Source organism: Drosophila ananassae, chromosome 2R, assembly GCF_017639315.1.
Source record: "Drosophila ananassae strain 14024-0371.13 chromosome 2R, ASM1763931v2, whole genome shotgun sequence".
NCBI classification, from domain to species: Eukaryota; Metazoa; Arthropoda; class Insecta; order Diptera; family Drosophilidae; genus Drosophila; species Drosophila ananassae.
In genome coordinates, this window is record NC_057928.1 from 11,050,032 (window position 1) to 11,077,896 (window position 27,865).

The following is a 27,865-nucleotide window of genomic DNA, read 5'->3' on the forward strand; positions in this document are numbered from 1 at the left end:
GTTGGTGTTGCTGGCGTAGCTGTTGCTGTTGCTGCGATTCTAGAAGTCAGTTTCTTCAGTGTCGGTTCAGGTTCAAAACGTTCCGCACGCTCTGCTCCACACACAAATCTCCGTTGCTCCGTTTCTTCCCGAAGACGCGTCTTTCTTTCGGCCCGAAGAATTCTTCGCAGCAGCACGCAGCCTTCGAATAGTGCGTGTGCAGCATCTTGGACCCCCCATCCACTGCCTCGTCCCTCTTGTCCCAGCTCTCTCTCGGAAGAGAGTGTTGGTGGTTGGTGGTTCCCGGTGGTGCCTCTCGAGGGTGTGTGTGTTTGTGTGTGTGTGTGTGTTGGTGGTGCTGCCCCGAAGCGCTGCCGAACGGGGCGCGCAGCCAACGTCGCCGCCGACGACGACGCAACGTCGGGAAAACCTCTTGCAGTGAAAATTTTTCGTACGTTTTCGTTATTTGTTATTCGCACGTTGACGCGACGAGACCGCGATACGAGAAACGATTGCAACTGCAGCACCAAATGCAGCAACAGCAACAGCAACTGCAACTGCAACTGCAGCAATGATCGCGCGTGCAACAGCAACATGAAGTGGAAACGCGTCACTTACAGTTAGTTTACATTAAAACCCTACACAAATCATACAACAAATAAATAAATATTAAATCCAAACTTGCCAAATAAAGTTATCCAACAACAACAACAGAAATGATAAAAATTTTCAAGTGAAAAGTAATATAATATATTGTGTGTTGTTGCAGCTTGCCATTCAAGTGTCTTACAACAAATTAAGCAATAGCATTAGGCTCTGGCCGCAAATGAAACGTATTTATATCAATTATAGCCGAAGCTTGCCCAAAACACAAAACACAAACCCCAAACACGCAAACGCAGCATAATAAATAATAATAAAAAAAAGTGTGATATTTTGATATTAGCAATTAGAGTTTACAGAAACACAGCGTAAAATATTTGTTAAATGTGCGCCAGCAGATATTGCCCCGAGGCAAGCCCCGAAAATTGGATAATGCTTGGATAAATCCGCTTCGAAAAAAAACGCCAACAAAAATAAAGAAAAGAAAAAATAACAATATAAGAATAAGGTGAGTTAGCTACGAAGATCGCTCAATTTGCCGACGGCCCAATCAAGTCAGTTAGTCACACGCCATAGCCCAGAGCCCAAAAGCTGGCTCAGCTTTCTCAAAATGTGTCAAAGTGCGGGGACTCCAGTTACAGAACCACCCAGCTCAGCGTAATATCAGATCTGGAATTATATATACTCATATATATATTCATACATAATGGTGCAGTGTGCAATCGATTGCACAGCCATGAATGATGGACCGATGAGTTCATCATATCAGCACCAGGCCCCCTCCGGAGGAGGCATCATTCCATCTCATTCCCATCATCCCCATTCCCACTTCGATTCCCATTCCGATTCTCTATCAAAAGTAGAGTTTGACGTCAATCGACTTGACATCGCCGATCTCTCCAGATCGTGTGGCAAATTGACGCACACAAAAGCCAGAGATAGATCTCGGACCCTTAGCCCCAGTTTGAGTTCCATTTGCAGTCGATTTGCAGCCGGAGAATTTTAATTGCCCCGATCCTGATTCTGGCCAAAAGCAGGACCCAGCCAGCCATCCAGCCAGCCAGAGACTCTCTCTATGTGAACTATGCCAATTGTCTACACCTGAGCTGAAGAACTGGCCGGCTAGTTGACAAATTTGTATGCACGCGCTTCAAAAGTGCAATATTAATTAATTCCAGCAACTCGATCTGTACGCAGCAGCCGCACAAGCAACATCAGAAGTAGCAAGTAGCAAGTTGCAAGTTGCTAGTTGCAAGTTGCTTAGTCGAGGCAATTAAATCGTATGTCATTCATTGGTAATTTATACCATTTAAAGGCATAAAGGCGAAGAAGATCTAGGTCCGGTGTGGTGCCTTTCTGTTCCAAGGAGAATATTGCCAGGACTTTACACTTTACTTTACAATTAGCATAAGTTTTCTCTGTCCTTTTTTTTTTGTTTTTTTGGGTTTGGGGGATAAAAACAAAAAAGTAAGCTTTGTTTTTCAACTGTCTGCCTAGTCGAACGTTTGATCGATCGCTCTAAACCGATTCCGATTCCGATTCGATCGGCGATAAATGCAACTTGCCATGAAAAGTGATGCCTTAAATGGGCATTAGGCTATTGCACATTTCTCAATATGTCGCGCGAGTCTGCGAGTGATTTTTTCTCTGTTTCTCCGGCTCAGAGACAGAGATCTGAGCTGTCTCCTCTTGGCTTTATACGCACCGCGCCATATATGACGAACGGCGACGTCTGCCGCCGAGTGCTGTCCCACTGCTTTTGGCATATAAAGCAGCCTGGCCACCGCCGCACCACCGCATCGCCCCCACCGCCCCATCGATGGGGGCGGGCAGTGGTTTCATTTTTTTATTCCTGGGCTTTGACGAAGTCCGAGGTCCGAGGCTTTCGAGTCTCGCACCCGCACGACAATGGACTGCACACCAAATTTGCATTTTCCACACACAACCCACACTCTTTCTATTTCTACCTCCCCCTCTGGGTTTTTTTTTTAAATGACTTTCGAGGTCTCGATCCCAGTGGCCAGGTTCATTGGTTAATTTATTTCTGACACAGCCTTAAATTAACAATTTTAATACGGACCAGACCAAACGCCCGGCCAGAACAACAAAAGAGCGCGCATTGAAATTGAGACGTTCGGCGAAAAATAAAAAAAAAAAAATCAAGTAAAAAATGCACACACAATACAAAAAGCTAAAAAGGAAAAACATAAAATAAATTTACAAAAAAACAAAAGGCTGTAACAGAACAAAGGAAGATGGGGCTGTGGGTGGGGTGAAGGGGAATGTGTAAAGTGAAATAAAATTCTGGCGCGTTAATTAACTTTAAACGATTGAAAACGAATTGATTTGGAGAAGCCATTTGATTTGGATTAGTCGTGCCCGGTTCAGAAAACAAAACAGACCCTATCCGAGACTTCAGAGGGTTAAAGCTTTTGGCCCGAACCAGAACCCGAACCCGGGCCCGGAGAGGAGGAGTTGCCAAGTTGAAATTAAAATTCAATCATCACGTGTGCGTTAAGAGAGACGGGCACACAATCAGACAGATCATTGGAGATGTTAATTGGAATGCGTTAAATAATAAAACAAAGACATGTCTGCCATGTCAGATGCCGCGGTTGCCAAGAGTTTAACACCTCTCCGGGCCAACATCTCGGATTTCTCAGGTATCTCTGTATCCGAGTAGCGGACAGGGCCCCCGATCTCGTCCCTGGACATGCGTTGTTATCATGCATTTGATAAACGTTTTGTTTTTCATTAGAGCCGTCCAAGATCTAAGGGATCGGATCAAAATCAAAGCAATGGAGGAGATCGATATATCTGATCACACCCCTTCAATTAGCGGAGAGTTCCAATGAATTGTGGTTTAAGACCAATTTTTTTTTGGCAGAACTAGTTCAGTTTGAACTTTTGTGTTTAAAAAAATAATCTCTTATTTAAACTTCCCTAAAAAATGCACCTTCTTATCTAGACAGATATATTCCCAAGTACAAAATAATATTTTTCATTGTGGTTAAAATATATTCTCAGTCTTCGAGTTTATCGCTGGGGTCTGAGGTTTGCCTTAGATAACTTCTTTCCCACCAACTCAGTGCGTATTATATATTATTATTTTAAATATACTTTTTTTTTTGGGAAACCAAACGCACTTCTCAATGAAATGAGTTTTATTTTTTAAGTTTTATTTTTATTCTATTTTTTTGGTGGGGCCACCGAGGCAGCACGTACTTGAAAACAACTTTTAATCTCGAGTAGTTTCAATTAACGTCATTGGACTACATAGATCGCTGATTACGGATTGAATGAGCATTAAAAGTATATATAAATAAATGCCCGGCCGAATGCAGAGCGAAGTGGAAATAGAAAATATAAACGAAAACAAAGTTAAAATCGTGCGCGGAGATTGCGCGATTGTACGGCCACCCACCGCACATGGTCGTCGCTGTTATCGGCGGGAAACCATACATATATATACTATATAGCACCCCACCTCGCCTATATAGCCGCTTGATCTGGTTTCGGGTCTGGTTCTGGTTGTGGCTGTGGGGTGGTGGTGGTGGTGGTGGGCCTATCTGTCCTTCGATTTACGTCACTGCTCGAGTCGCAATTCATAAAATACTCGCCTCACAAATAATTCTATTCGGCCGGACACCCACTTTGGTGGGTGGTGATGGGCGGTGATAAGAGGCCGGCCGATAAGCTGGAGTGGTCAGTGGGTGGTGGGTGATGGTTGGGTGATGGGTGGCTCATGGCTGGTGGATTGGTCTAGGAAATTTACGGATTGTTGCATAAAGCCGCCAGCCCCTATTACTTCTGACTCACAAGATAGCGAATTTTTAAGCGTTTGTGCACGATCTTTTGATTGTTGTCGCACTTTTTTGATTAGGCCAACTCATAAACCGAAAACCTGTTGCCTCTCAGCCAGTTGGCCAGTTTTCCAAGAAAATTTGCAACTCTTGTGGCTGTCCGGCTGGCCGGCCAATATTTTTGAAGAGTTTATAAGCACAAATGTCTGTCGCATAAAACTTAATTGTAATGTTTGTTTACGAGCTCCACTTGCAAGATTTTTAAATTTTCAAATTCAAAAAAACTCAAAAAAATCGTGCCTCACCACCCCCGTCGAACTAATGGCGGCTATAAATTGTCGCGTATCTCAAATATGAACTGCACTTAATTTTTGGATCTCGGCGAGTGCCTAATTTATGTAATCCCCCCTGCTGTTGGAAAGTTCCTCCTCCAAATTGTTTTAAGTAAGCGACAGCTAAACACAATATACGACAAAATAAAAAAAAACGAATAATAATAATAAAGAAATATCTTCATGCCAACAAATCCATTACAGTCAAGTGCGCGACAACAGCAACAGCAAATAAATAAAAATATATGTAAGAGGGACGGCCAGGCGGACAAACGGACAGAGGGACAAACGGACGGATGGTGTGTGTCCGTGTCGGGTTAAAAAAATTAACCGAAATTTTATTAGTATTTGCGCAAGCGCAAGCCAAAGTCAACCTCAAATATTTGACGAGCGGAGTTGACCAAAAGAGCCCGACATTTCGGCGATGGACGGAGGCGGAGGCGGGGGCGGCATCTGCATTCTCTCTCTTTTCGGCCAAGATCGAGGGAATGAAATGGACCTGGTCCAGAGGTCCACAGGTCCCCAGGTCCAGAGAGACCCACAGCTTGAGGTGCCCCAGCCAGGCTAAAGGCAATTAGAGTTGACACTTTTGGTTTTCGTATCTTTCGTTAGTCTCCCTGCATTTTGTCTTTAGATCTTGTGATACCCTCTAATGCTTATTCTAGAAACTAAATTATGTAGAAAACACCCCCACACATGCTTTGGTTAGTTCACTTTTAAAAATAACTCTGTTTATTCAACTGACAAAACTCGGAATAATACAATCACTTTATTGACTTTTTGGCTTTTAAGCTAAGATTTATGGCGTTGTTTATTCTTTTAATTTAAAAATCAAAAGCTGTTAATAATTAGATTGACATTTTATAAGCTTAAGATATACTCTGGGTATTTTGGAGATCCCACTTCTTAAGATGCTTTTTTTTAGCGGCATCTCCTGATCCCTGAACCAAAAGGGCTAAAGAAGTTGTCCGCTGGCTTAGCTTGGTTTCTTTCTTTGCTTTTTTTAGTTTTTTGACTTGGACTTAGTTGTGATGTTGGCGTTGACGTGCCCAGGGGACAGTTTAATTTTCACTAGACATTGCCCACTTAAAAACCATTTTCACTTGAGACGTGACCGCTCGCCAGATCTTCTCCACCATTCCAGCCGAACGTCTAACGTTGCGTCTTGTCTTTTTGGGCCTGCGACTGGGTCTGGGTCTGGGCCTGGAGTTTCGAGCCTTGGTCCGGGGGATCTGTTATTTATGGATCAATATTGACGAAGCTACGGCAGGGGTGGAGGAGAGGTCGGGTCGGGCGGAGAAATATCTGTAAAATAGCCAGGCAACATTGTAAACAAAGTGTAAGCCGCTTTGTTGTCGACACCTCCCAAAACACCGCCCAACCAAAGAAACCCGGGGAAAAGAGTGTCACTAAAGCATTTTTCAATACGATTTTTCCCCCCGACCTCTGGGGCCAAACAATGGAGCCCGGATCGATGACAATCACAATGGGGCAGGTGGAAGGTAAAAAAAAAAGTAGGAGGTGGTTAAGTCAAAGGTATAGGCCATAACACCCAACTAATCATAAATTTGTCGCGCGATTATTTTTACAGTTTTTCTTAGGATTTTTTGGTCTTTCTATTAATAAAAAGTAGTGTCTGGCGAGTGATTCCAATAAGTTTAGTCAGCGCTGGCTGACTTATGGTCTTAGGCTTCAATCCGATGTTAAATGAATATGTAAATTACTTGTTATTATTATGTTTATGCATATTTCCAGCGGCTTTCGTCTAACAAATGTGTTTCTTGTTTGTTTATTTGTTTTCTGTTTGTCTCTGGTTTCTTCTTTTTTATCTCGTCGTTTTTTAATAATTTTTTCTTCTTTTTGCTGGCACGTGTGTGCTTAACTTGGACTAGTATACCCTTCCCCAGGTTTTTTGTAATCTTGCCACAGGAAAAGGGAAGCCTGTTGAGTCGCCTACTGATTTCCGCTTGCAATTTATTCGCAAGCAAAAAATACACAACGAAAAAAAAAACAGTCAGAAACTCTGGAACGCCAAGGGCTGAAGTCTCAAAATTCCAAGACATACGTTTCGCCTTTTCCCTTTTGTTTTTTAGTCTTTTTTTTGAAGAATTTGTGGCAGCGGCAACAAGAGAAATGCATTGCCACAAAAACCACAAGGAATCGAGGAATTGTTTCTCACGCTTGCCCTTAAGGACTTTGAGGTCGAAAATAAAAAAAAAAAACAACAGAGAGAAGAGAAGGAACGACACCCACGACAGGCGACAGGAGGAGAAGAAACCCTCGCCCCCACCACCACCACCACAACTGCCTCGGATGCCTCCTCCAACACTCCGATTCCACTTGACTGAAAGAAATTCCTGAAAGCCGCTTTTCGACCAATAAAGTCTTATTATATACTCATCAATTCAGCAGCAGATAAAAGTCAAAAACTTTGAGATACGCTCACGCTGGATGTCGTCGATGCCGACTAAGGCACAAGTCAGATAAATTATAATTAAAGCAGACGAAGAAAAGGAGAAGACACTGCCAGTCCGGCAGACTGGCTCTGTGGACTGTAGACTGGGGCTCTGATGTCAGAGCGTATTTAAAATACGAGTAGAATCTCGCTTGCATTCAAAACACCGACGCCGCCACACGACCCGAAACCGAAAACGAAATCTTAACAGAAAACTGAACGCCGAAAGCCAGGCCAAAACCCCAAGCCAAAACCGTCGGATAAACAAAACAAATAAACAGCCAAAGAGGGGCAGAGTCGAAGAGTCTCAGAGCAGAGCAAACGTCGCATAGAATCGAGCTTCAGTCAGCGGCAAGAAAACACCTGTCAAACTGGTCCAAAGATTCACAGACTCAAATTGAATCTCCAAAGGGGAGATCCGCTGCTTTGTATAATGACTTGGCAAAGGATGAGGTCCACCGATGATGCTGCACCACAACAAAGGTTGCACCCGAAACGAGAAAGAATTTAGAAGAAAAAGAGACTGATTAGCCGGTTATTGATTTAATTGAAGGTGCAACCCCAAAAAATTGAGGGAAAAACGGAAGTTATTACGCAACCTGCAGTGGTTCCCTTTGATTAGATTAGATGATGCTGCAGAATCGAGTGCAGACGGCTGGCTAATTACCTACCGAAGAAAGTCTTTTCCCAGGAAGGAAAGAATCAGGCAGGAAGTGCCTGACAAGCGGAAAAAAAAAACCGCCCAACTTGGGGCCAAGTGTCAGGGTGTCAGCGTGTCAGGGGTTAACATATCCCACAAATCCTTTCAATTAGCCGGCACGCAAGGACAAAGTTTTTACAACTCAACTGGCAACTAGTATCCAAAGTATCCGAAAGATACAGATACTGGCGCAATCAAATTACCAAACTAATCGCATGCAAGGCGAACAAGTTAAATGTGTCTGTATGTCGGCCGAAAGTGTGGATTACTTTTCCGGGCTTGGGGGTGGTGTGTTGCCTTCAAGGGAAAAGTGAAATGGAAATGGAAAATGGAAAATAGTAAGCAACTGGCAGGGGGTTGGGCTTTTATGCCGCAGTTTAAGGCGTTATGCAAAACAACTGCAATGCGTGCGTGTGGCAAAAAAGAAGTTTTGAAAAGTGGGGGAGCACTAACTGACGGAACAACAAGCCTTGTATGAATGGTAAGGGAATAACCAAAGAGGGGCAGGCAGAAAGGCAGAGGTCCTGAAGTCGAGCTGAAGGAACTTTACCCGACAGGCGACAGGAAGTGCGCAAAATGCCACAACTTACGACCGCATTGTGCTGCAAGCTCTTTAACCTGAAATGCTAAGGAGCTGGCGCTGGCATGCTCCTCTCCCTCATGCTCCCACCAGCCATCCAGCCAGCTGTCTCTTTCACAGCTTGGCCAACTATCTCCTTCTGTTGCTGCACGTCTCCGTTGATTTCCTTGCGTTTGTTTCGCTGTTTGGCCAACCACTATTAAAGTTGTTGCATGTTTGGAGCTTGTAAACAAGCTTGTCGCTTCGGCCTATAAAGTAACAAAATATTATTAAATTAAAACTAGGAGAGCGGAAGAGGGGGCTGGTGGGGCTGGTGGAGTGATAGGGGAGGCGTGACTCCACCCACCAAAACACCAATGGAGGCACAAAATACCAAGGCCTCGTCTGTGTTGGTGCACAGAGTCTATCTGGGGGCATAATTATGGATTTGCCAGAGGATGGCGATGACCACGTCGACTGGTCATTAACTGCCTGATGAGCCAGCAAAGGCAGGAGGGCGGGGCGGGGACGAGTGGCACAGTAGCCAATGCCAAGTGGCAGCTTCAACGCTCACTAGAGGTACCTCTGCCGCTGCTCTAGCCCCTGGGCCGCATAAATAATTATTAGCAATTGTCTGCAGGTGCAACAGCAACTTGCAACTTGCAACTCGCAACAGAAGCAGCCACAGCAGCGGCCACTGCAACAACCTGCTAGCTTATTGTTGATATAGCTCACTGCAATTTGAGCATTTTTCACATTTTCCCGCGTCGGCCGTCAAAAACAAAAGACTCAAGCAACGAACTTGATCAGGATCTTTGTTGAAATGGTTTGTTTTTTCGTGTAACCATTAAATAAGGTCACCATAAAATGGGTCAGAAATGGCGGAGGGAGGGTAGTGGTGTTTGGGCCACCCACAGACTCCAACGCACCGCAAAACCACTCGACCAGGTAGCCAAGAAAAACACCAGAAACCGTCTCCACTCCACGCCAGCCCTCGAATGTTGTAAACCACTCGAAAATGGACGAGGCAACGTCGTGGGGATCATGGCGATCGTGGGGAGCAAGTGGGGGGTGTACTTTTGAGGTAGGTAGAAATTATTAACTGACATTTTAATGATGATAATGATGAGGCCCCGTTGACGTTGCCCCTGCAACTGCGTCGGTGGCTAGACATAAAAACCCTTCTACCGTTCTCCATTCCCCATTCTGTTCCCCAAAAAATAAGTAAAGTAAAAGATAAGCCAGGTAGAAGCCCAGCTCTCTGTTGATGTTGCATCGGCGTGATTTTTATCAGTTCAACTCGACTGGCGCCAGCTTCATTTCCAGTCACAAGTCCCCTACCCCCAACAAAATAAATATCCAAAATCGAATGGGGCAGCTCGAGCTGTCGATCTTAGAGTGCCTCATAGGAGCTATGAATTTTAATTGATTTTGTTCTCTCCTCTCGGCTCACGTAGAAGTTGTAATTCATTTCAGCTTTCGCTGCGCTTGTAAAGATTCCTTTTTTGCATTTAACTTTTTGCCTCCACCAGCCAGAAGTCTCAGATGAAGCATGAAAATAAGTTTTGGGATGCAGAGAAAACAATATAGTCTTTAGACATTGAAGATATACCATTAATTATCATTAGAACTATACTTAAAAACAATATTTGATAAAAAGCTTTTGATTCAGATTTGTGATTTAAAAGTCTGCCATATTTTTCACTATTTTTCTTGCAGTGCTTTTCAATTTATTGTGCCCCTCTGCCACGTTGTGGCTAATTTCCGAAGCACCCACAATTCGCTGCAGCAGGACTCATTGTCAGTTTGGCGAGCCAGCGTCTGTTTGCAACATGCTTAATGTCATGCAACACAAGCAGCCCCAGCATCAGCAGCATCGGCAGCAACAACAACGCACTGTCACTGTCATGCATCATCATCTTGGCGGAGTTGCTGTTGTTGTTTTTTAGAGTCTTCTGGCTGTTTGGAAATTATTGCATGTCTCTCCAGCGGGGCTTCAACCTGCCAGAGGAGCAGAGACTCCGGGAGACTCGGCCGAGACTCTCAGTGAGTGATGCGATTATCTGCAAGATTCGCTTATCTACGGTGATCCATCAGTCGCAGTCTGCAGCCTGCAGTCTACAGTCTCCAGTCTGCAGGCTTCAGTCTGCAGTCTGTTGAGCCCAGTCTGCAGTCTGCAGTCTGCAATCCTGTCCAGCCTTTGGCTTTCGTGCAGAAATGCAGAAATACTCGTACTCGAAAGAAATGCGTAGCCTGCGCGGGCGTCCGCCTTATAAATTAGAATGTGAGCTGCGTATGTGCAGGTATCTGAGGGATATACAGTATCTGTATCTTTATGTGTGTGTTTTTAATTTACTCTTTACGCTGCGGCTCCCACGGTTGAGCGGCCTGACCACCTGAGATGGCCAGCACCCGCTAGTTGCTAGTTGCAAGTTGCTGTTGCCTGTTGCAGTGCCTTGTGGTTTCTTATTTATTTTTTTGTAAGCTTCTGCTGCCAGGAAGCTGACTGGGCTTGGTTAAAGTAAACCACAGTGTGCCTCCTTTTTTGTTGACTTTGATTGAAAGTTGACACAGCCAAGCGTTGAAAACCACATCCGTGGCGTTGCCTACGCAGCAGTGGCAGCAACAGCAACAGCAACAGCAGGCAGGCAACACCGTTGTTGCATCTCTATGCAAATGCAATTAGTTTTTGATTAAGTTGTAGGCAGCCAAAAAAGTGAGATAAAAAAGTGATGGCATGGATGGGAGGAAGGAAGGTAGTGACTGAGACTCTGCAACCAAAGTACACTTAAGCGCTGAGCCAAGCGACAGACCGTTAAATTGTTGCAATTACTGGTTGCTAGTTCATGTTGCTGTTTCTGTTGGTGTTGCTGCTGTTGTGTATCCGCCGCCATATTGCTGGTAAAACAATATGCAGAGTGTGTGTGTGCAAGAGTGTGGGTGTGTGTATTGTTGGAGCAATTGTTGCTGCTGCTGTTGCTGTTGCAGTTGCTGCTACTGAAGTTGCCTCGAGCAATTGTTTAGCACGCGCTGCTAATTTTGCAGTAGTTGCTGCTGCCGCTACTGCTGCTGCTGCTATTTCAGTGGCTGCCAGGCAGCAATTTCTACGTTGCATGCACGCCTCGTTGATTGTAGTAGGTGTAGTTTTCCTTGCATCGCATACCTCCCTCGCAAGGTGTCCACTCCACTTCTACTTCGCCGGCAATCATTTTAATAGCAGCTCTTTCGGTGGTCAGTTCTATGTAATTTATGCCCGCAACTAATTGCATTTGAAAGTTTAACTGCAAAAGTCAAACGGTTTTCAGATATGCAACGATATGCCATATGCATGCCATAACCCAAAAAACCTCTAAAAATCTGAAAAATATTCCCACAACTAAAATAGATTTTCCCTGTTGCGTGGCTCATTTGAAATTCGAATTTCAATAACGCACACAAAACGATGTTTATCTGGGGCTGGGGTTTTTTATTTTTTTTTTTTGATTTTTTCGAGTAGGCGTTGTCGAATAGTGTTCAAGACAAAGATTTTGAGTGCTTTGGTCCAGTTCACGCACAGAGATTCGAAGATTGAGGGGCCAAGGTTCATGAGATAAGCGGAATGGATGGGAGCGGCTTCTGCTTTGCTGGAGAGTCGATCGATGGTTGTTTTGTTGTGGGGGTGCGATAAGGGGAGCCAGAGTTTATCAGTTTCCAGCTTCCAGCTTACAGCTACTAGCTACCAGCCACAGCCACAGCTGCGCAGCTGTGAAAAGCCTTCAGCCACAGATACAGATACACAGATACAGATACAATTGGCGGCATAGGAACAAGTTTTATTTCGACTTTTTGTTTTCAGTTTTTTTGGACTGCATATTTGTTAAGGTCGCACAGCTGCACAGGAATATTGAACAGTGAAACTGGCCACATTGCTGCTGGTCATATGCCACATGCAACCGCAACATGCCATGTTGCATGCCTAATTGCAACAGGTGGCAATCGATTCAATTGCACCCGCCAGCAACGAGCAAAATGTCGCAGCTCCACCACCAACATGCCAATTAGTAGCCAAAACAAAGCACCCGCACTCCTATATATCCTACTTCTATATACGCCCCCCCACATTACCCCTCTCTTTGTGGTAATCAGGTTGACAATTCTCGTTGTAAATTGTTTAAATAATTAGCAAATAATAGCAGCAATTGTTAGAATCCCAAAAAGGCAGCAACCACAATTGCAACTTGACATTTGTTTGCCTTTATCGCCGCTGTTTTTTCATTTTTTTTTGCTACTGTATTAATGAGCAAAAAAAAATATAATTTATCGAAGGTGATTCTAAACGTTTCCCCCATCAATCAGTCGGCTTCCTTTAAGTTTGATATCTCTTTCTAGCCAAAAAACTAAAAATATCCATATATACCCTTAATGTTTGGCCACCGTTTTGGCCACCGACACGCCCCCTTAATTTGCCAGACATTTGGTGGGTGGTTACCTCTCTTTTTCGGCTGGGTAATTTTGTAACTAATATTAAAACACTTCAATCAATCAATGTCTCGGGGGGAGTATGTCCGAGGAGAGAGGCTGACCGCCCGGGTTGGTTCAAAATTTTCATTAAATCGCCAAGCAGTCTGAGAACGAGCTCAATTCGATCGTCCAGCTGATCGTGTTTGTATTAGCCATTTGCCTAGGCCATTAAATATTTATGAGCCTACCGAAGTCGAGATCCAAGAGCCAAATTCTAAGATCCGAGTTCGAGATCCAAGATCCGAGAGTTTTGTCCAACCTGCCAACTATTTGCAGCTTGATTAATGATCTCCCAGCCGGGCTGTGTTCTGCTTTAATTACCGCAGCAATTAGTAGCTGAAAAATCGGCTCCGCCAACAGGCTGGCCACAATTTGTCATACCAGCAGCATCATCATCATCTTCATCGTCTTGGCCAAAATCTGCAATCTCTAACCAACTCTTCTCTTCATCTTTTCCAGACTATGCCAGATCTGCAACGATTGGAGTCGCTCGCAATCTAATTCAAAGAGGTGAGTTGCCCCAAACAGCAGCCCCAGCAGCTGCTGCCCAAGTTTATATACTTTTTTTTTGGCTGTGAATGACAACCCTGGCCCGGCTCGAAGTCGCTTTGCGAGTCGACTCTCCACCTGGCCAGGCAACCTTCACAAAAAAGCTGAAACGCATTTTGAATTTAATGCGTGCGACGAGGACAGCACAGGGGGTGGGTGCAGGAGGCAGGTATAGGGGAGGGGAGTGGCACGAGAGGGGGTGGCCGTGGCAGATCCCATTCGGATCGATCATGTGCGGTTGTCCAGCTATGCCAAAAAAAAAAACTGGTGTCTTGCTGGATTTTCACCTGACTGGAGATGGCATCTAAAAGTTTCAGTTACTATCGATTACTCGATTTAATGAATTTATTCTTAATCACTTATTATTCTTAAATATGTAGTCTAAAAAAATATCTAAAAAATATCTTCGATAGTAGCCTCTTAGTGAGTGGTTGAGTGATTATTTTTGGCAGGTGGACCACTGGCGGGGGCGTCTGTGGCACGACCTTCTCCTGCTCCGCCTAAGGAATCGCCGACTGCCATTGAAAGCGAGTGAAGCTGAGCACTCTGGACAGATTGCCAAGTCGCGTCTCGTACACGAGTTCAGCAAAAAAAATAAATATATAAATAAATAAAAAATACAGCAAAATAAAGGCAGCTGGACCTGGCCACTTTTGAAGATTAATTGCTCGCGACAGTCGAGAGTTGTGAGTCGCGGGAGGCTGGTGGCAGGTGGCAGGGGGAAGGCAAGTCGCAAGGCTGCCCCCTAAAGCTGGCAGGCTGACCATAAAAATCGGCATTTGTTGGCAAACACAAAAAATTAACATGACGTCAACAACGACAACTGCAACATCGCGGTGGCAGGCAGCAACAACAACTCAATTGGCCAGCAGACGCGACCTTTGCGATTGCATTTGCGATTCGCGACTCGGCCAGTGGCGATTAAGGCCAGAATATCGTTCCATACACATGTACCCATGTTCCATGTTCCGCGATAATGGCTAAAGAAATGCCAGTTGCCATCAACTGGCAAGATTTCTTTCGACACGCCCCACAATTTTCAGTTCCACTTGCTTTTCGGATGTCATCACATTTGCCTCGTTTTTTAACATTTTTTCTAGACGCAAGTTTTTCCTAGTCGATTATTATTTTTTTGGCTTTTTATTATAATATTTTTTGCTGGCTTTTCTCAATTTTTTTTGGCGCGTTTTTGATTTTTAGTCTCGTCGGTGGTGGCGCTTTATTCATAAATCCGTCAGCTGCATGAAATACAGCTTAATTAACAAAAAGCCAAGAGAAAAGCCGCAGCAGCAACCCGCGGAGGCGCAGTTCCATTCATTCGCGCGTCCATTGAACAACTTTTGGTCCGCAGTTTTCGGTTTTCAGTTATCAGTTTTTGGTCTTATTTGTGCGAACGATATTTGTCACACGACGAAAGCATCCATCGCCCCATCGACATCGACAATATCTCCATAATTGAGTTGGCCAAACGGGAACGGATCTTTAAGTTTGGTTAACGAAAACGGTAAATACTCAGGGGCCATAAACAAACGAGTCAAATTACAGGCGAATGAAATCAATTAACACCTGCCGGTGATGAGTCGAGCCATCGATCAATCGATCTCTGTGGCATCCAAACGCCACACGAGCTGCATAAATTAGTCAGCAATTCGGATGGTCTCAGCCATCCGATTGTCCCTCGTCCGTTGTCTCATTTTCACAGCATAATTGTGAGTTCTTTCAAGCGATCCACTCCGAAATTAGCATATCAAACACAGCATAATTGCGCTTTAATCGTGTCGAGTCTCGAGTCGCAAGCCTCCAGTTGCTCCAGGTCCCCCCTCTGAAAGCCAGTAAGAAAATTAAAGCCAAAGAAAATTAATTGCCTTTTTTTGGTTTTGAAGTTAGAGAATAAAGCGGTGGAAGCCCCCCTGTGGTGCAGCTTGTAAGGTGGGGAAAAGTTAGTGAAGGAAGGATAAGGTCATCTCTTGTCCAAAAAGAGGTTTCATGAAAAACTAGAGTTTCATATTGAAGGAATCTAACCAAAAGTTGTAGCCTTTTTGCTCCATTACAGGCCACTTTGAAAGCTCTTTGCTAATCGAAAGACCTTGCGACCCTGCCTCCACCCCAGAGCCCCCACTCTAGCCCCCTTCGACACCCAAACACCCCCATTTAAAAACCCCCACCTCGGGACTCTCGGACTTGGATAATGCAAAGTGACAGCAACGGCTTGTAGGCAATCAAAATGCGAACCAAAACACGCGCAACTTTGCAATTGTAGATGGTTGTAGTTGTAGTTGTAGTTGCTATTATTATTTTTTTTTTATTTAGTTGTTGCTGTTGTTGGTGCTTTTGGTGTGGACTCCACCTGGCAACGCAAATTGAAAGAACTTGTTGCAGTCAACGGGGCAAAAATTGAATGCTATGCACTTGCTTTTGCGGTCAGGGAGGGAAACAAGCTAAAGTCATGGATATAGAAAAGCTATGGCACTCCGATATTGATGGTGGTGCAGCGGTGGTGCACTTTCGGTGGTTACAACTATTGATTACAAGCATGGAGCAGCTCACATTACGCGCAACGGGGCAAGGTGGTTGTGCCACAGATGCGGGTGTTGCTGGCGTGCGAGCAGCAACAATCCGATGTTGCTGCCAGACAGCAATCCAATATCCCACAAGCAACATCGAACGGAGAACGGAGCATGGAGCACGGAGAGTCTGTAATTAATGCGGGAGCCTGCGCTGACATTTTGAGAAATTTATTGCCCCTGGTGGATTTATAGTCTGCGACATTTTATAGTTTTGGCCCCAGCAGAGCCTGTGGTTAGCCTGGCTTACAACCAGAAACAAAAACAAAGACATAACACAGAAAACAGAGACCAGCGAGCAGACATGAAGAAGTGCTGAATAAAAAGGATCTCCATTACGGATCCTGATCCCGATCGGGATCGGTGCCGATGTGGGAACCCTTAATGCGCATCATGTGCGCGCGCGCATATATAATTTGGCTACCCGATAATGATCGGCCTTTGGCATAATAAATTTTAAGAAACGAAAACAACAGAAACGGGAAAAATGTTGTGCCGCAAAAAGCCTTAAGTAACTTTCAACTTGTTGCTCTTGCTGTGGCTCTTGGTGTTGCTGTTATTGGTTGCGTATCCCCACTTGCAATCTATATTAATTTTTATATGAAACCAAACTGAAAACTGAACTGGGAACATCCAATCGAGTCACGCTGCTGCACTTTCATAAATGCCAAAAATTTCACCTGCTTTCACAAAGATGATTAAAAATAAATATGCAGCGGCATCTGCAGGGAGACATCGGCAGCAGTTCTTGGAGGCAGCCAGCCGAAGGTTGATATACGATAATTTCGTTCTGATAATGTGACGAGGAGGAGGATGAAACCTGTGACCCAGTTGAGGGCTTTGGGTTTCTTTTCAAGCCAGAGCGTTTAAGGCTAATTGCAAAGATCGCTTTTGGCTGATAAACGAACCGAAGGTGGAGTGGGCGGTCTCCGAAGGTCTTGCCCCCTTGGCGCTGACCCAAAACCTTTTACCCAAACCTCCCCCCTATATCCACCAACTGCCCCCCTAAAAATCCTAAAAAGAAAAAACAAATACGCGGCATTCGAAGCTCGTGCTTAATGATGATTGCTGGCCCCCAGAGGTTAAAATTAAATAATTTCCGACTCCGACAACGACTCCAAATGAAGTTGAAGTCGAAGTCGAAGCGCTTCTCTAGTCCATAGTCTATAGTCTAAAATGGCGGGCGTTCCAGCCATTCATTTTGGCCCGGCCATATATAATTAGCATGAAATGAGCCAAGGGATCTTTAGGTTTACCATAGTTTGGTTAAAAGAAACCATTTTTTTACTTCTGTTTCCGAAAGACTTTTCGCTCTTGGCGATTTTTGGCTTCAAGTCTTCAGTTTTGTAGTTTTTAGTTTCATTTCGTTTTCAGCTCTTTTCTGCTATTTATGTTAATGCAGCAATTAAGCAGCAAATCGTGTGGCTAATTATGATAAACATTTGCCAAAGCCGAGAATATCCGAGAATAGTTAAGAATAGCCAAGAATAGAAAATATGTAAAAGAGCTCGAACCCCCCCGAATAGGAAGTGCCACATTAAAGAGTGTGACCAGGCTGCAGTATGAATAACCAGTTTCCCCTCTCGGCTTAGTGCTCTTGCCAATTCCTTTTGGGCCCTTTTAGGCGCCTCAGTTAGTTGGCCACGATAAGGCGGCAATGGTTTAATTTAGCCGCAACAGCAACAGCTACGGCAGAAGCAACAGCAGCAGCAGACGACGACAGGATCGTTGGGCTGGCCTACGTGCAACGTGCAACAGAAGTTGGTGGTGGTGGTGGTGCTGCAAAACAAATGTGTCTGTATATCGCAGCTAAATTGACTTTGATCACGCGATCCCTCGGCCAGAGTTATAGAGCCAAGTTCAGAGCCGATTGCCGATTGCCGGGCGCGGCCTTTTCTGGCTCGAACGGAAGTATGCTAAGCAACTTGTTGCAACTTGCAGGTTGCAGGTTGCTAGGTGCTGCCAGGGTGCTGGATACTGGGTATGCTGTATGTAACAGCAGAAGCACCAGCTGAAGGTGTATATTGCAAAAATAATTACATTTGATTGTAAAAGGCCAGCGTCGTCTATAGACTTGGCTGCCAAAGAAAAATGTGCAACATGATTGCAGTTTACAGCCCCAGCAGCAACGGCAACAACAACAGTCAGTGAGGTAGCAGCAGCAGGAGCAGCAAAACCAACAGATAAAATGCATTTACAATTGAATTTGAATGTAATTTTATTTAAGCTGCGGTCAGCCAGGGGCTGTATGTTGCTGGGGTGTTGCGATGCAGCGATGTTGCTGCTTTGCTCCTTGCAGCAATTGGCCGTGTGGCAGGAAATTGCCATTATCTGGCATTATCCACTTGGCCAACGGTAGCGTAGGTTGCTTGCCACTCTGGTTGCAGCCCAGACAGCAACTAGCAACCTGGCAACCTGGCAGCCTGGCAACCTGCAACTGGCAATCGTCAATCCGACGATCTGAGCGCCCCGTCTTAATTAATGATCCCAGGTCCAGTCGGTAGCCACAGTGGCAACTAATTAGCATATCGTTAGCTCACATATTGACGTCAAATTTGGTCCGGGCCAATTCGTAGTCGTTTTCAAATTACAGTGATCATTTTAATTGTAGTGCGCCAAGCTCGGAATCTGAATCAGTTTCAGAGTCTGATTGAAAACGAGCACAGTAGCAACAGCAACACCAACAGCAACAGCAACAGCAGCAACATCAGAGCTGTAATAATAAATTAGATGGTGATCAAGCGGGGGAGCAACCCGATAATAAAATAGGGAGATGCCAAGTGGAAAATGTGGGGATCAGAGTTCAGTTTAGAGAAATTACTGAAATAAATATACGGCTGTGATCAATGGGGGCCAAAGATCTTGCAATAAATTCTCCGCTTCTCAATTCAATTGCAAATGTGGCAAAAGTATTTACATGTATCATTAATAGCGAAACGAGTACTTGAACATTTTATTAGCATTTTACCCAGTTACATGTTTTTCCCGCCCCCTCAATAGGTTAGATTTTCCAGAGTTTTTCCACCGAAGCTGCAAAAAAACACAATTAAGTCTGTGCTTTTCCTTGCCCAGCCAGTTGCAGTCGCTGTGTTGCTGGTGGGGGCGGTCTCAGCAACATGTTGCTGCTGTCATTGGCTACCAGCAACAGCCCGACTGTTGTAGGCGTTGGGAGTTTTTCCCACTTTTTTTATCCACATTTTTTTATATGTATATATTTTTTATATTATTTTTTTCGCATTTGATGAGCAGTTGAGTTCGTCGGCTAAGCAAATGGCGTTTTATTTTATTAGCCATATTTCTGCTCCGTCATGCTTTGTTTGCCTTCGAGCAAACGAGTTGCTGTTGCTGTTTTCTTTGCACTTGTGACTGAAGTTGGAGCTTGGGAGTCGGGAGTCGGGACTCTTTGCCCCGTATCCATATCCCCCCTTCCTCCGCTGCCATTATCAATGCATATCACGTTGAATACTGATGTTTATGATGTCGTTTATTACGGCCAAAGACAAGTGAAGTAAACTCGAGTGAAGTGTGGTTTAAATGGCGTCAGAGACATTTGCTAGATTAATGGCCACACTCTCCATAACCCACAATTGCCGGAGGGTTGGGGGAGTGGGGCGGCGGTGCAGCATGGGGCGTGGCAACAGGCAACAGCAACAACTGTCGCAGCAATCGCACACCAACAATTTGTTTACATTTTAATTTCTGCAATTTTGTTTGCTTAACTCTGCGAGCTGTCTTCGCTTTTTAAAAAAGGCAACTGGCCAGGGGCAGGGGCAGGAGCCGGGCGGGAGCACGGAGGAGGCACTGGTGTGGCGTGGTGGGGGTGACGCCATGCCACAGGAGGCACATGGCACGCGGCTTATCGTGGCGTCGTCCAGTCCATGCGGCCGGGGGGCTGTCGGCCAGCAAGGAGAAGTGTTTGGAGGGGCTACTGCAGAGGTTTATCAAGTTTCGCTGTGTGTAATAAGCGTGACAAATGCCAAGCTCCTACAGTAAACACTCGCCAAGAGATACAATAAACAAGTAAATGCCAGGATAAACATTTTATTTAATATGTTTTTAAATTAGCAGTCTCCCATATTTTAAAGTTTTTCTTTTATTTGAAACATTTTTTTTTGCCACCTTTACGGACTTGCCTCAAAAACTGGCCGTGAATCATATTTCCATGGCATTGCACATTTTCAGTTTTCTGTTCGCAGCTTGCTGACTGAAATGACAAAGCCGACTTGGCAAATCTGAGTTCTGGTTTTTTTTTATCATATATATAATATTATATTATATTTTTTTTGCCATTGTTGACAACAAATGAGCGCCATTTAATGCGGTGAGCTTCCTAGTTGTTTGGAAGCCACTTCATGTTGTAGTTGCAGTTGTCCGGCAATTGTTGTTCATTGTTCGTTGTTTGGCGTAATTAAGCAGCACTCGGCTGTCTTCAGTCTTTACCATTTTGCACTTGGCTTGCACTTTCCAGCTTTCGGTTTTCGGTTTTCAGTTTTTCAGCTTTTCTGCTTTTCAGTTTTCAGATCATTTACGAGCACTTGGCATTCGCCGTTCCACTTTGCCAAACATTTGCTTACAAGCATGTTTTCGGTCTGGGCCTGGTCTTTTGGCTGGCGACTTGTTAGCGCCATGTTTACATTTTAGAAAAAGCTTAATTAAATCTCCGATTGCCCGCAGTTTTTCGCCCGTCTCGGTTTTGGCCACTGACTCTCATTCCAGCCGTGGCCAAAATTAACACTTCATTTGCCATCATTTCGCACCATCACCCGAGTCCAGTCTGGCAATTCCCGATTCTGATATAATCTTTGCCAAAAAAATAATAATTTTATTCCATCTGGAGACGAAGAAAACAATGCTCTTTCTTAGTTTTAATTTAAATTTTAACTCTATTATTAAATTATAAATGCAAATTATAAATGCATTTGTGAGGAGAGAACTCCTTTGGAGCCATTACTTTTCCGATTTAAATGGCCAACTTCTGTTCGCAGTTAATTAACACTTGGCAAGGGTATGGACATATCCACAGATCCGTACGTACTTACGGATATATAGGTGGCTGTCCAAACTCTGCCAGCCATAAATCAAAAATCTCGACAACTCTCCCGGCACCCCGTCCAGAAACCAATCCTCGATTTCGCGTGCTAACAAGAAGGCCCCAAAGCGTTGGAACCTTGGACGAGTCGGAGCCCCGAAGAGAACTTCCACTGGCGTGAAAATTTATGTTTTTTTTTTTTCCCCCAAGTTTTTTGTCCACTTTATTATATGAATATCCCAACAAAAATATATATATGAAGCGGAAAAAGGCTGGAAAGGCGAGAGAGAGAGCCAATGCCGTGGAAAAATCCGTTGGTGTAAAGTTTTTCGCATAGTTGTCAGCATTGCGCTGTTTAATTACCCTAATTAAGAATATTAATTGCCCTTCGGGTGGATAATAATAAAAACAGGGTGGTGTGGTGGGTAGAGGGAGGTGGTGACCCTATTCCCGGAAATAGAACATGAGTTATGATATGCAAAAAGTTGCAGACCGTTTTCCATTTAAGTTGCGAAATCGAAAAAGTTGCAGGGGCAACTTTAAAGCAAAACCGAACGACTGACGACCAGGACACAGGACAAAGGACACGCACTCCATTAAGGCCAAAAGGAGAGTCCGACATATGCGACAACAATAACAACAGCAATGGCAAGCCACTAACTGACTGGAGATAGCCAACAAAGGGAGTGGGGGGATAAGGATACGGACACGGACACAGGTGTCCCTGTCGCTGAACCATCAACACCTTTCCTCGACTCACCAACAGACGGGTCCGGCTCTTTTCATTTTCTCAACACGTAAAGCAAACACGTGACCGTTAAGGACATGGACTCCTCCTGCAGCCGAGCCGTGCTCTTAATACCATCGACCCCTGACCTCCCAGACCCCCTGGCCCACTCCAGCCCAGTTGTAGGCGCAAATTGCCAAACAGAAGGACAACGGCGATGGGTGCACTGGAAAAAATAGTCGGAGGTCCTCCTTTAGAAATCATAGTATCCTTAAAACTCTTTCTCTCACTGGAAGACTGGTAGTCCCCACCATAAACTGACGGCTTATGGCAGACACAGCACAAAGCTTTGCTCAGCTCCTGCTGCACCACCTCCCCCCAGATGGGGTGGCCACCGCCCCTGCATCAAGCGACTCCCAGCTACGTGCGTGTGTGCACAATATTCATATATCACAAGGATAAGCGCAATGCAGCAAACGTCCTTCCAGACGTGCCGTCGGTGTTGTTGTTGTTGTGGAGCCTTGTCCTTCTGCTGGGCTGGCTCAGTTTCGGTAGCACCACCGAGCCAACCCACCCACCAGCCCTACACTGCCTCTCCACCACATGTGTGGTAACTTTTAATTATTTGCGAATGTTGGCGCCAGACGGCGAGATGCGATGCGATCCTGTCGTCCTGGACTGTCGACTGTCGTCCCTTTGCAGTCCTTTCCGTTCCTATCCTTCATTGATTTCGCTGACCAGGAAAGCTTAGAGGGTGTAGCGGGGCAGTAGGGGCGGTCAAGGCGAAGGCAGCGCCAAAATCCAAAGGCCCCATAAACTTTGAGCGCCATAAAATCTGCTGGCATCGCCATAAAAATAGCCACAGCGGGAGTTGGAGACCAGAGGCGACTGTACCCACCGACCCTTACCCCTTACCCCTTACCCTTTGCCCCTTAACTGTACCCATCGCCCCATCTCACTCCCCGACTGGTTGTCCCTCTCTAGCCCCCGCAGACAAACGCATAAAACTAACGCAGCGTAAACGCCGCCGTTGTTGTCATCTGTCTTCTCGTTACGTTATATTTTCCATGCGTCTTCCCTTTTCTCTCCTCCCTGTCTCATTTTTTGGCAGCTTCAGCACAAAAATTTATTTTATTTATTTGTTTGACTGAAAGCCAAGAAATTGCAGCATTTTGACGCTTGACTGATTGCCACGCCCCCATTAAAGCTCGTTCGGAGTTCCTTACGTAATTAGGTTAAAATGTTGACCCCCTGTGCCACTCAGGCGTAGGAGTTCCACCGATCTGGCAACCCTGGACGAGGAGCGTAGACTTTTCTTTCCTTCCTTCCTTCTTCGGCGACAAAATTGCAAAAAAGTTCTGTGCACTAGCTCCTGAAAAAATTTTGCATTAAAGTCCTGTGAAGTGTGCTTTTTTTGTGGCAAGTGATTGTGCAACACAAGTGCGTTTAGTGGAGTTTTGACTTACAACAAGTGATCGAAATGGTGGTGGGTGTAAAATTGAATTCTTAAGAGTGTAACTTGCACTTGCCCTTGAGCTTTTTTTTTTTGAAAGGGGTGCTCCTTTGAGCACTTACACTTGTCCAGATGTGTCGTTTTGTAGTGTCTTTCAGAATCAAAATGAAGAATGTTGTATAAGAAAGTTTGTAGCCAATATTAAGAAAGCCTAACCTCAAATATTTGAAGAAGTGTAGACTTACATAGGAGGAATAAAAAGTACTTTTGATGATTTCGTCCCGTTAGTAAAATTGTCAAGACATTAAATCCAAGTTGTTTTAACTAAATCACTTTTTAAAACTATATATTTAATTTTTAAACAAATTTTTAACATTTAAAGATTGCCATAATTAACAAAAATGTAATTTTTTCCATTTCAGTACCGTAAAAATCCCTCGCCGCGCAAGTTGCAGCTTTTGCTGGAGCAGTGGGAGCAGGGGCTGACCGATAACAAATTAGCTAACCAACCCAAAGGATCCGTCCCGCAGGAGACGCCGCCGTTAACGCCACAAAAAGTTGACCTCATGACGATGGCAGAAGGCACCGACCCCATGGGGCATGGTCACCACCACGCGAACCCGCACAATCCGCCCCAGCCGCAGCCGCCGCAGCACCACCATGCGCTCCCGCACCACTTGCCCCACCCGCACCCCCCGCCGGCACCACCGCCGCACCACCTTAACCACCAGCAGCCGTTCCATCCGCACATGTATCCGGCGCCGGGAGCGGCGGCTCACTCGCCCTACGGCCAACTGCAGTATCCGCACCCACATCCGCATCCGCATGCGCTGCAGCACCACCAGCCGCATCCGCATCCGCACCATCATCCCCATCACCTGCCACTGGCGCTGAGTCTGCACCAGCAGGCGGCAGCAGCAGCGGCAGTGGCTGCCGCGGTGGCCACCACCAACAACCACTCCAACAACAACAACCAGGCCAGTGTGGCCAACAACAATTTGGCGGTGCCGTGGAAGCAGCGCAAGCGCAAGAGGCTGTCGGCGGTTTTGGACAAGTTGCACCACAACAACAACAACAATAATAATAACAACAATGAGAACCACTCGAATGGCCTGGCCTGCAAAACGGAGCCCATGGAGATGGATGAGGAGGGTCAGGAGGAGCACGACCAAGATACAGAGGATCAGGGTGATTCTCTGCAGGAGGAAGATGAGGATCATGAGCAGGACCAGGATCAGGAGGATCCTGCCAAGTACATCAAGAGCGAGCAGCCAGTCAGTGAGGACGAGGAGAACGAACCGGACATGGACCATGAGAATGAGGACATCTCCGGCGAGGATCTGGAGCTCTCGCACAGCGATGACAACGGCGACCAGGACAGTCCCAGGATCAGCATGAGTCCCCTGCAACTGCAGGCCTCCGCCAAGGGCAATCTGCTCCAGGATCAGAACCAGCTTCAGCCGCTGAACAAGGAGAACCCCTTGCACGTGGACATCAAGACTGAGATCCCCAATCCCTACGATCGGTACTTCCCGATTCCGTCGCCCTTGTTCGGCTACTACCTGCACACCAAGTATCTGAACGAGGTGTTCCGCCGGCGCCATGACCTCTATCCCTCGCCGCTGCAGCACACCCCATCCTCGATAGCCTCGGAGACTGAGACATCGCCCTCGAGTGGCCAGGAGCGCAAGGGTGGCTCCAATCCTCTGCTGCCGCCTGCCACGCTGCTGGCCAATGCCTCGCCGCCGCTTTCGCTACCGTCGCCGCCGCGCAGCGAGTCCTCGGTGACTAACAGTGGACCAACTGCCTCCACTGGCCAGGCAACCACCAAGAAGCGTTCCAGTCCCAAGCCCAGGGGCAAGAAGGGCGAGAAGAAGCCCATGCCGCCGCCGCAGGAGCGTCCGCTGGATCTGTGCATGCGCAGCGATCTGATCGAGCCCAAAAAGTACAAAAAGTCCGGCTCCAAATCCTCCCAAGAATCCTCTGGGGCCATGATGCCACCACCGCCGGCGGCCATGAGCGCGGCCAGCAGTCTGGAGAGCATGAACGCCCTGTCGCCGGCCTCCAGCAGCCACTCCGGACACACTCCTAGCACGGCAGCGGCAACCCCCAACCACCAGCCGCCTCCTGGATCCCCCTACGCTAATGCCATGAATGCTGCCCATGCGGCGGCAGCGGCAGCAGCTGCAGCCATGATCAAGCTGGAGATGCCGCTGCATCCGTTGCACCACCAGCAGTTGCATCATCCCCATGTGCCCACCACCACAGTGGGTGTGCCGGTGATCAAGGGCGATGTGGCCTCGCCCACCACCAAGGAGACGGTGGCCTGGCGGTACAACCTCGACGTGTCCCCGGTGGTGGAGGAAATGCCGCCGGGCTCGGATGTGGCGTATGTGTGCCCCACCTGCGGCCAGATGTTCTCGTTGCACGACCGCCTGGCCAAGCACATGGCCTCGCGGCACAAGAGCCGCAATCCCGCCAACGACATTGCCAAAGCCTACTCCTGCGACGTCTGCCGCAGGTCCTTCGCCCGCTCCGACATGCTGACGCGGCACATGCGCCTCCACACCGGCGTCAAGCCCTACACCTGCAAAGTGTGCGGCCAGGTGTTCTCCCGCTCGGACCACTTGTCCACCCACCAGCGCACCCACACCGGCGAGAAGCCCTACAAGTGTCCCCAGTGTCCGTACGCGGCCTGTCGCCGGGACATGATCACCCGGCACATGCGCACCCACACCCGCTACGAGTCCAGGGGTGGGTCGCGGGAGGACCGCCGCGAAGGCAGGGGCGAGGGTCGCGAGGGCAGGGAGTCCCGCGAGTCCCGTCGCAGCGGAGAGCGCCTCAGCGAGGAGCCCAACTCGCCCACATCCCTGCCGCCGCTGCTCGACATGAAGATGAACATGGGCCTGGGAATGGGCCTCAACATGGGCCTGCCCATGAACCCCATGAGCCTGCTGCAGGAGGAGCTGATGCAGAAGTCCCAGCCGGGCCTGAGCCTGGGAGGACCCATGCCCATTGTGGTGAAGACGGAGAGCGCCTAACGGTATCTGGCCAGGAGGTTTATGACCTGCTAAAAAAACACACACAGACAAAAAAGAAAACTGAAACACCAGAATCCCAAAAGCAGGCCCAGCTTAGTGCTAAAAAAAAAACAAAACAAAACAAAAAAAAAACATTAACTAGAGCAGTTTGTACTTGTACCGGAAATCTCTGCGAAGACTGAGGAAACTAATTACTACCTACAGTTTAAATAGGCTAAAAAAAAACACAAACTAATTTTTTATAAACAAAAAGAGAAAGAAACAAAAAACAGAATGAGAAAGAGAAGGAGAGGGCAGCACTCAAGACCACCCAACGTATTAGCACTTAACTAGTTCTAGTTGCTAGATCCTTTAGATCGTTAATCGAACCCCCCCGAAAAGGAGTTTAGACCGACAGGCAGGATCTTCGATACAGCTAGCAATTCCATGTTCCGCAAACTTAGGCTATAGGCTATAGCATAGACTATATAATATATATAGAGTTAAGCCGATCAGGCCCCTCGGACGGTCTGGTCCCTCAGCATTTTGAGAAACTTTGAAATTACTAGACTATGTAGTAATTTAATAGGCCTAATAGTGCCACGCATCGGAGGGCACTACATTTTTACTCCTAATTTTAATTAACTCTTAATTTATTTGTAACCGTACTCAATAGCCAGTAAACCCATACCACAACAATTTGTATTAATTTAATCTTACTTATTTAATTAATTTACGCTGTTCGCTCAGCTCTACACCTAATGAACCACAAACAAAAGACAAAGAATTCTCCCTAGGGCACAAAAACACAAACAATTCTTCAAAGAAACAAACAAACTATAAAAAAAAAAAGACAAAACAAATCTTAAAAAAATACTATTCCTTTTTTTGTTCAACAAAAACAATTTGTTAAATCGAAATTACCTTTGTAATTGATTTATGCTCACACCTTTCCACTACTCTTATATTTTTTGTTTTCATAAAATGAAATTAAAACATTTAAGTTTTCTTTAGTACCTAAAAGCCTCTTTGGATTGGACACGCCCCCCTGTCTTCCGCCCCTCGGCTAGGACAGTTGGTTCTTCCGATGGGGCGGCGGTAGGGCCAAGGCTATCCATGTTTCAAGTTGAAGTTTTTCGTTATTTATTATGAAATGAATGAAAGCCCCTATCCGCTTATTGATTATTAGTTTTTAGCTAAACGTTTAAATAAATTATTAACTTATGTTATTCTAGTTGGTTATGATTAGCGCTTAGTTCAAAAACGTTTTTCACAAAATAAAACAAAACAAAGTCCCCTCGAAGGACAATGTCATACAAAACAGAATTTAAATTTAAATTGATTTGTTTTCTTATTTTATGGGTTTCTTATGATTTTTCAGCTTTTAAATATTTTTATTTTTAATATATAATTTAAAAATATTTTCCCCTACTAAAATATTATCCCCCCTAAAATATTTTTAGTCGTGTGGACTTTGCGACCAGTTTTGGTTTTACGAACTTAAAACCTATACTTTCCGGTGAGTTTTTCGTCGGAGACGAGCCCGTAGTTTTAGCCAGAGCCGGAGCCGGAAACTGGCTTACAAGCTTTTA

General features: G+C 45.8%; 1 protein-coding gene across 2 annotated transcripts; it reads left to right on the forward strand.

Moving 5' to 3' along the window:
• Positions 1-48: 48 nt before the first annotated feature.
• LOC6506451 (zinc finger protein 1) lies at positions 49-27,599 on the forward strand. 2 transcript variants are annotated; one of them, XM_014909287.3, is made up of 3 exons: positions 49-1,090; positions 13,391-13,441; positions 23,676-27,599. In XM_014909287.3, the coding sequence occupies exon 3, from the start codon at positions 23,820-23,822 to the stop codon at positions 26,292-26,294; it is 2,475 nt and encodes an 824-aa protein (XP_014764773.1). In that variant the 5' UTR covers positions 49-1,090; positions 13,391-13,441; positions 23,676-23,819; the 3' UTR covers positions 26,295-27,599. The 2 variants fall into 2 exon arrangements, with proteins under 2 accessions (XP_014764773.1, XP_044570355.1); XM_044714420.1 differs by lacking the exon at positions 13,391-13,441.
• The last annotated feature ends 266 nt before the right edge of the window (positions 27,600-27,865 follow it).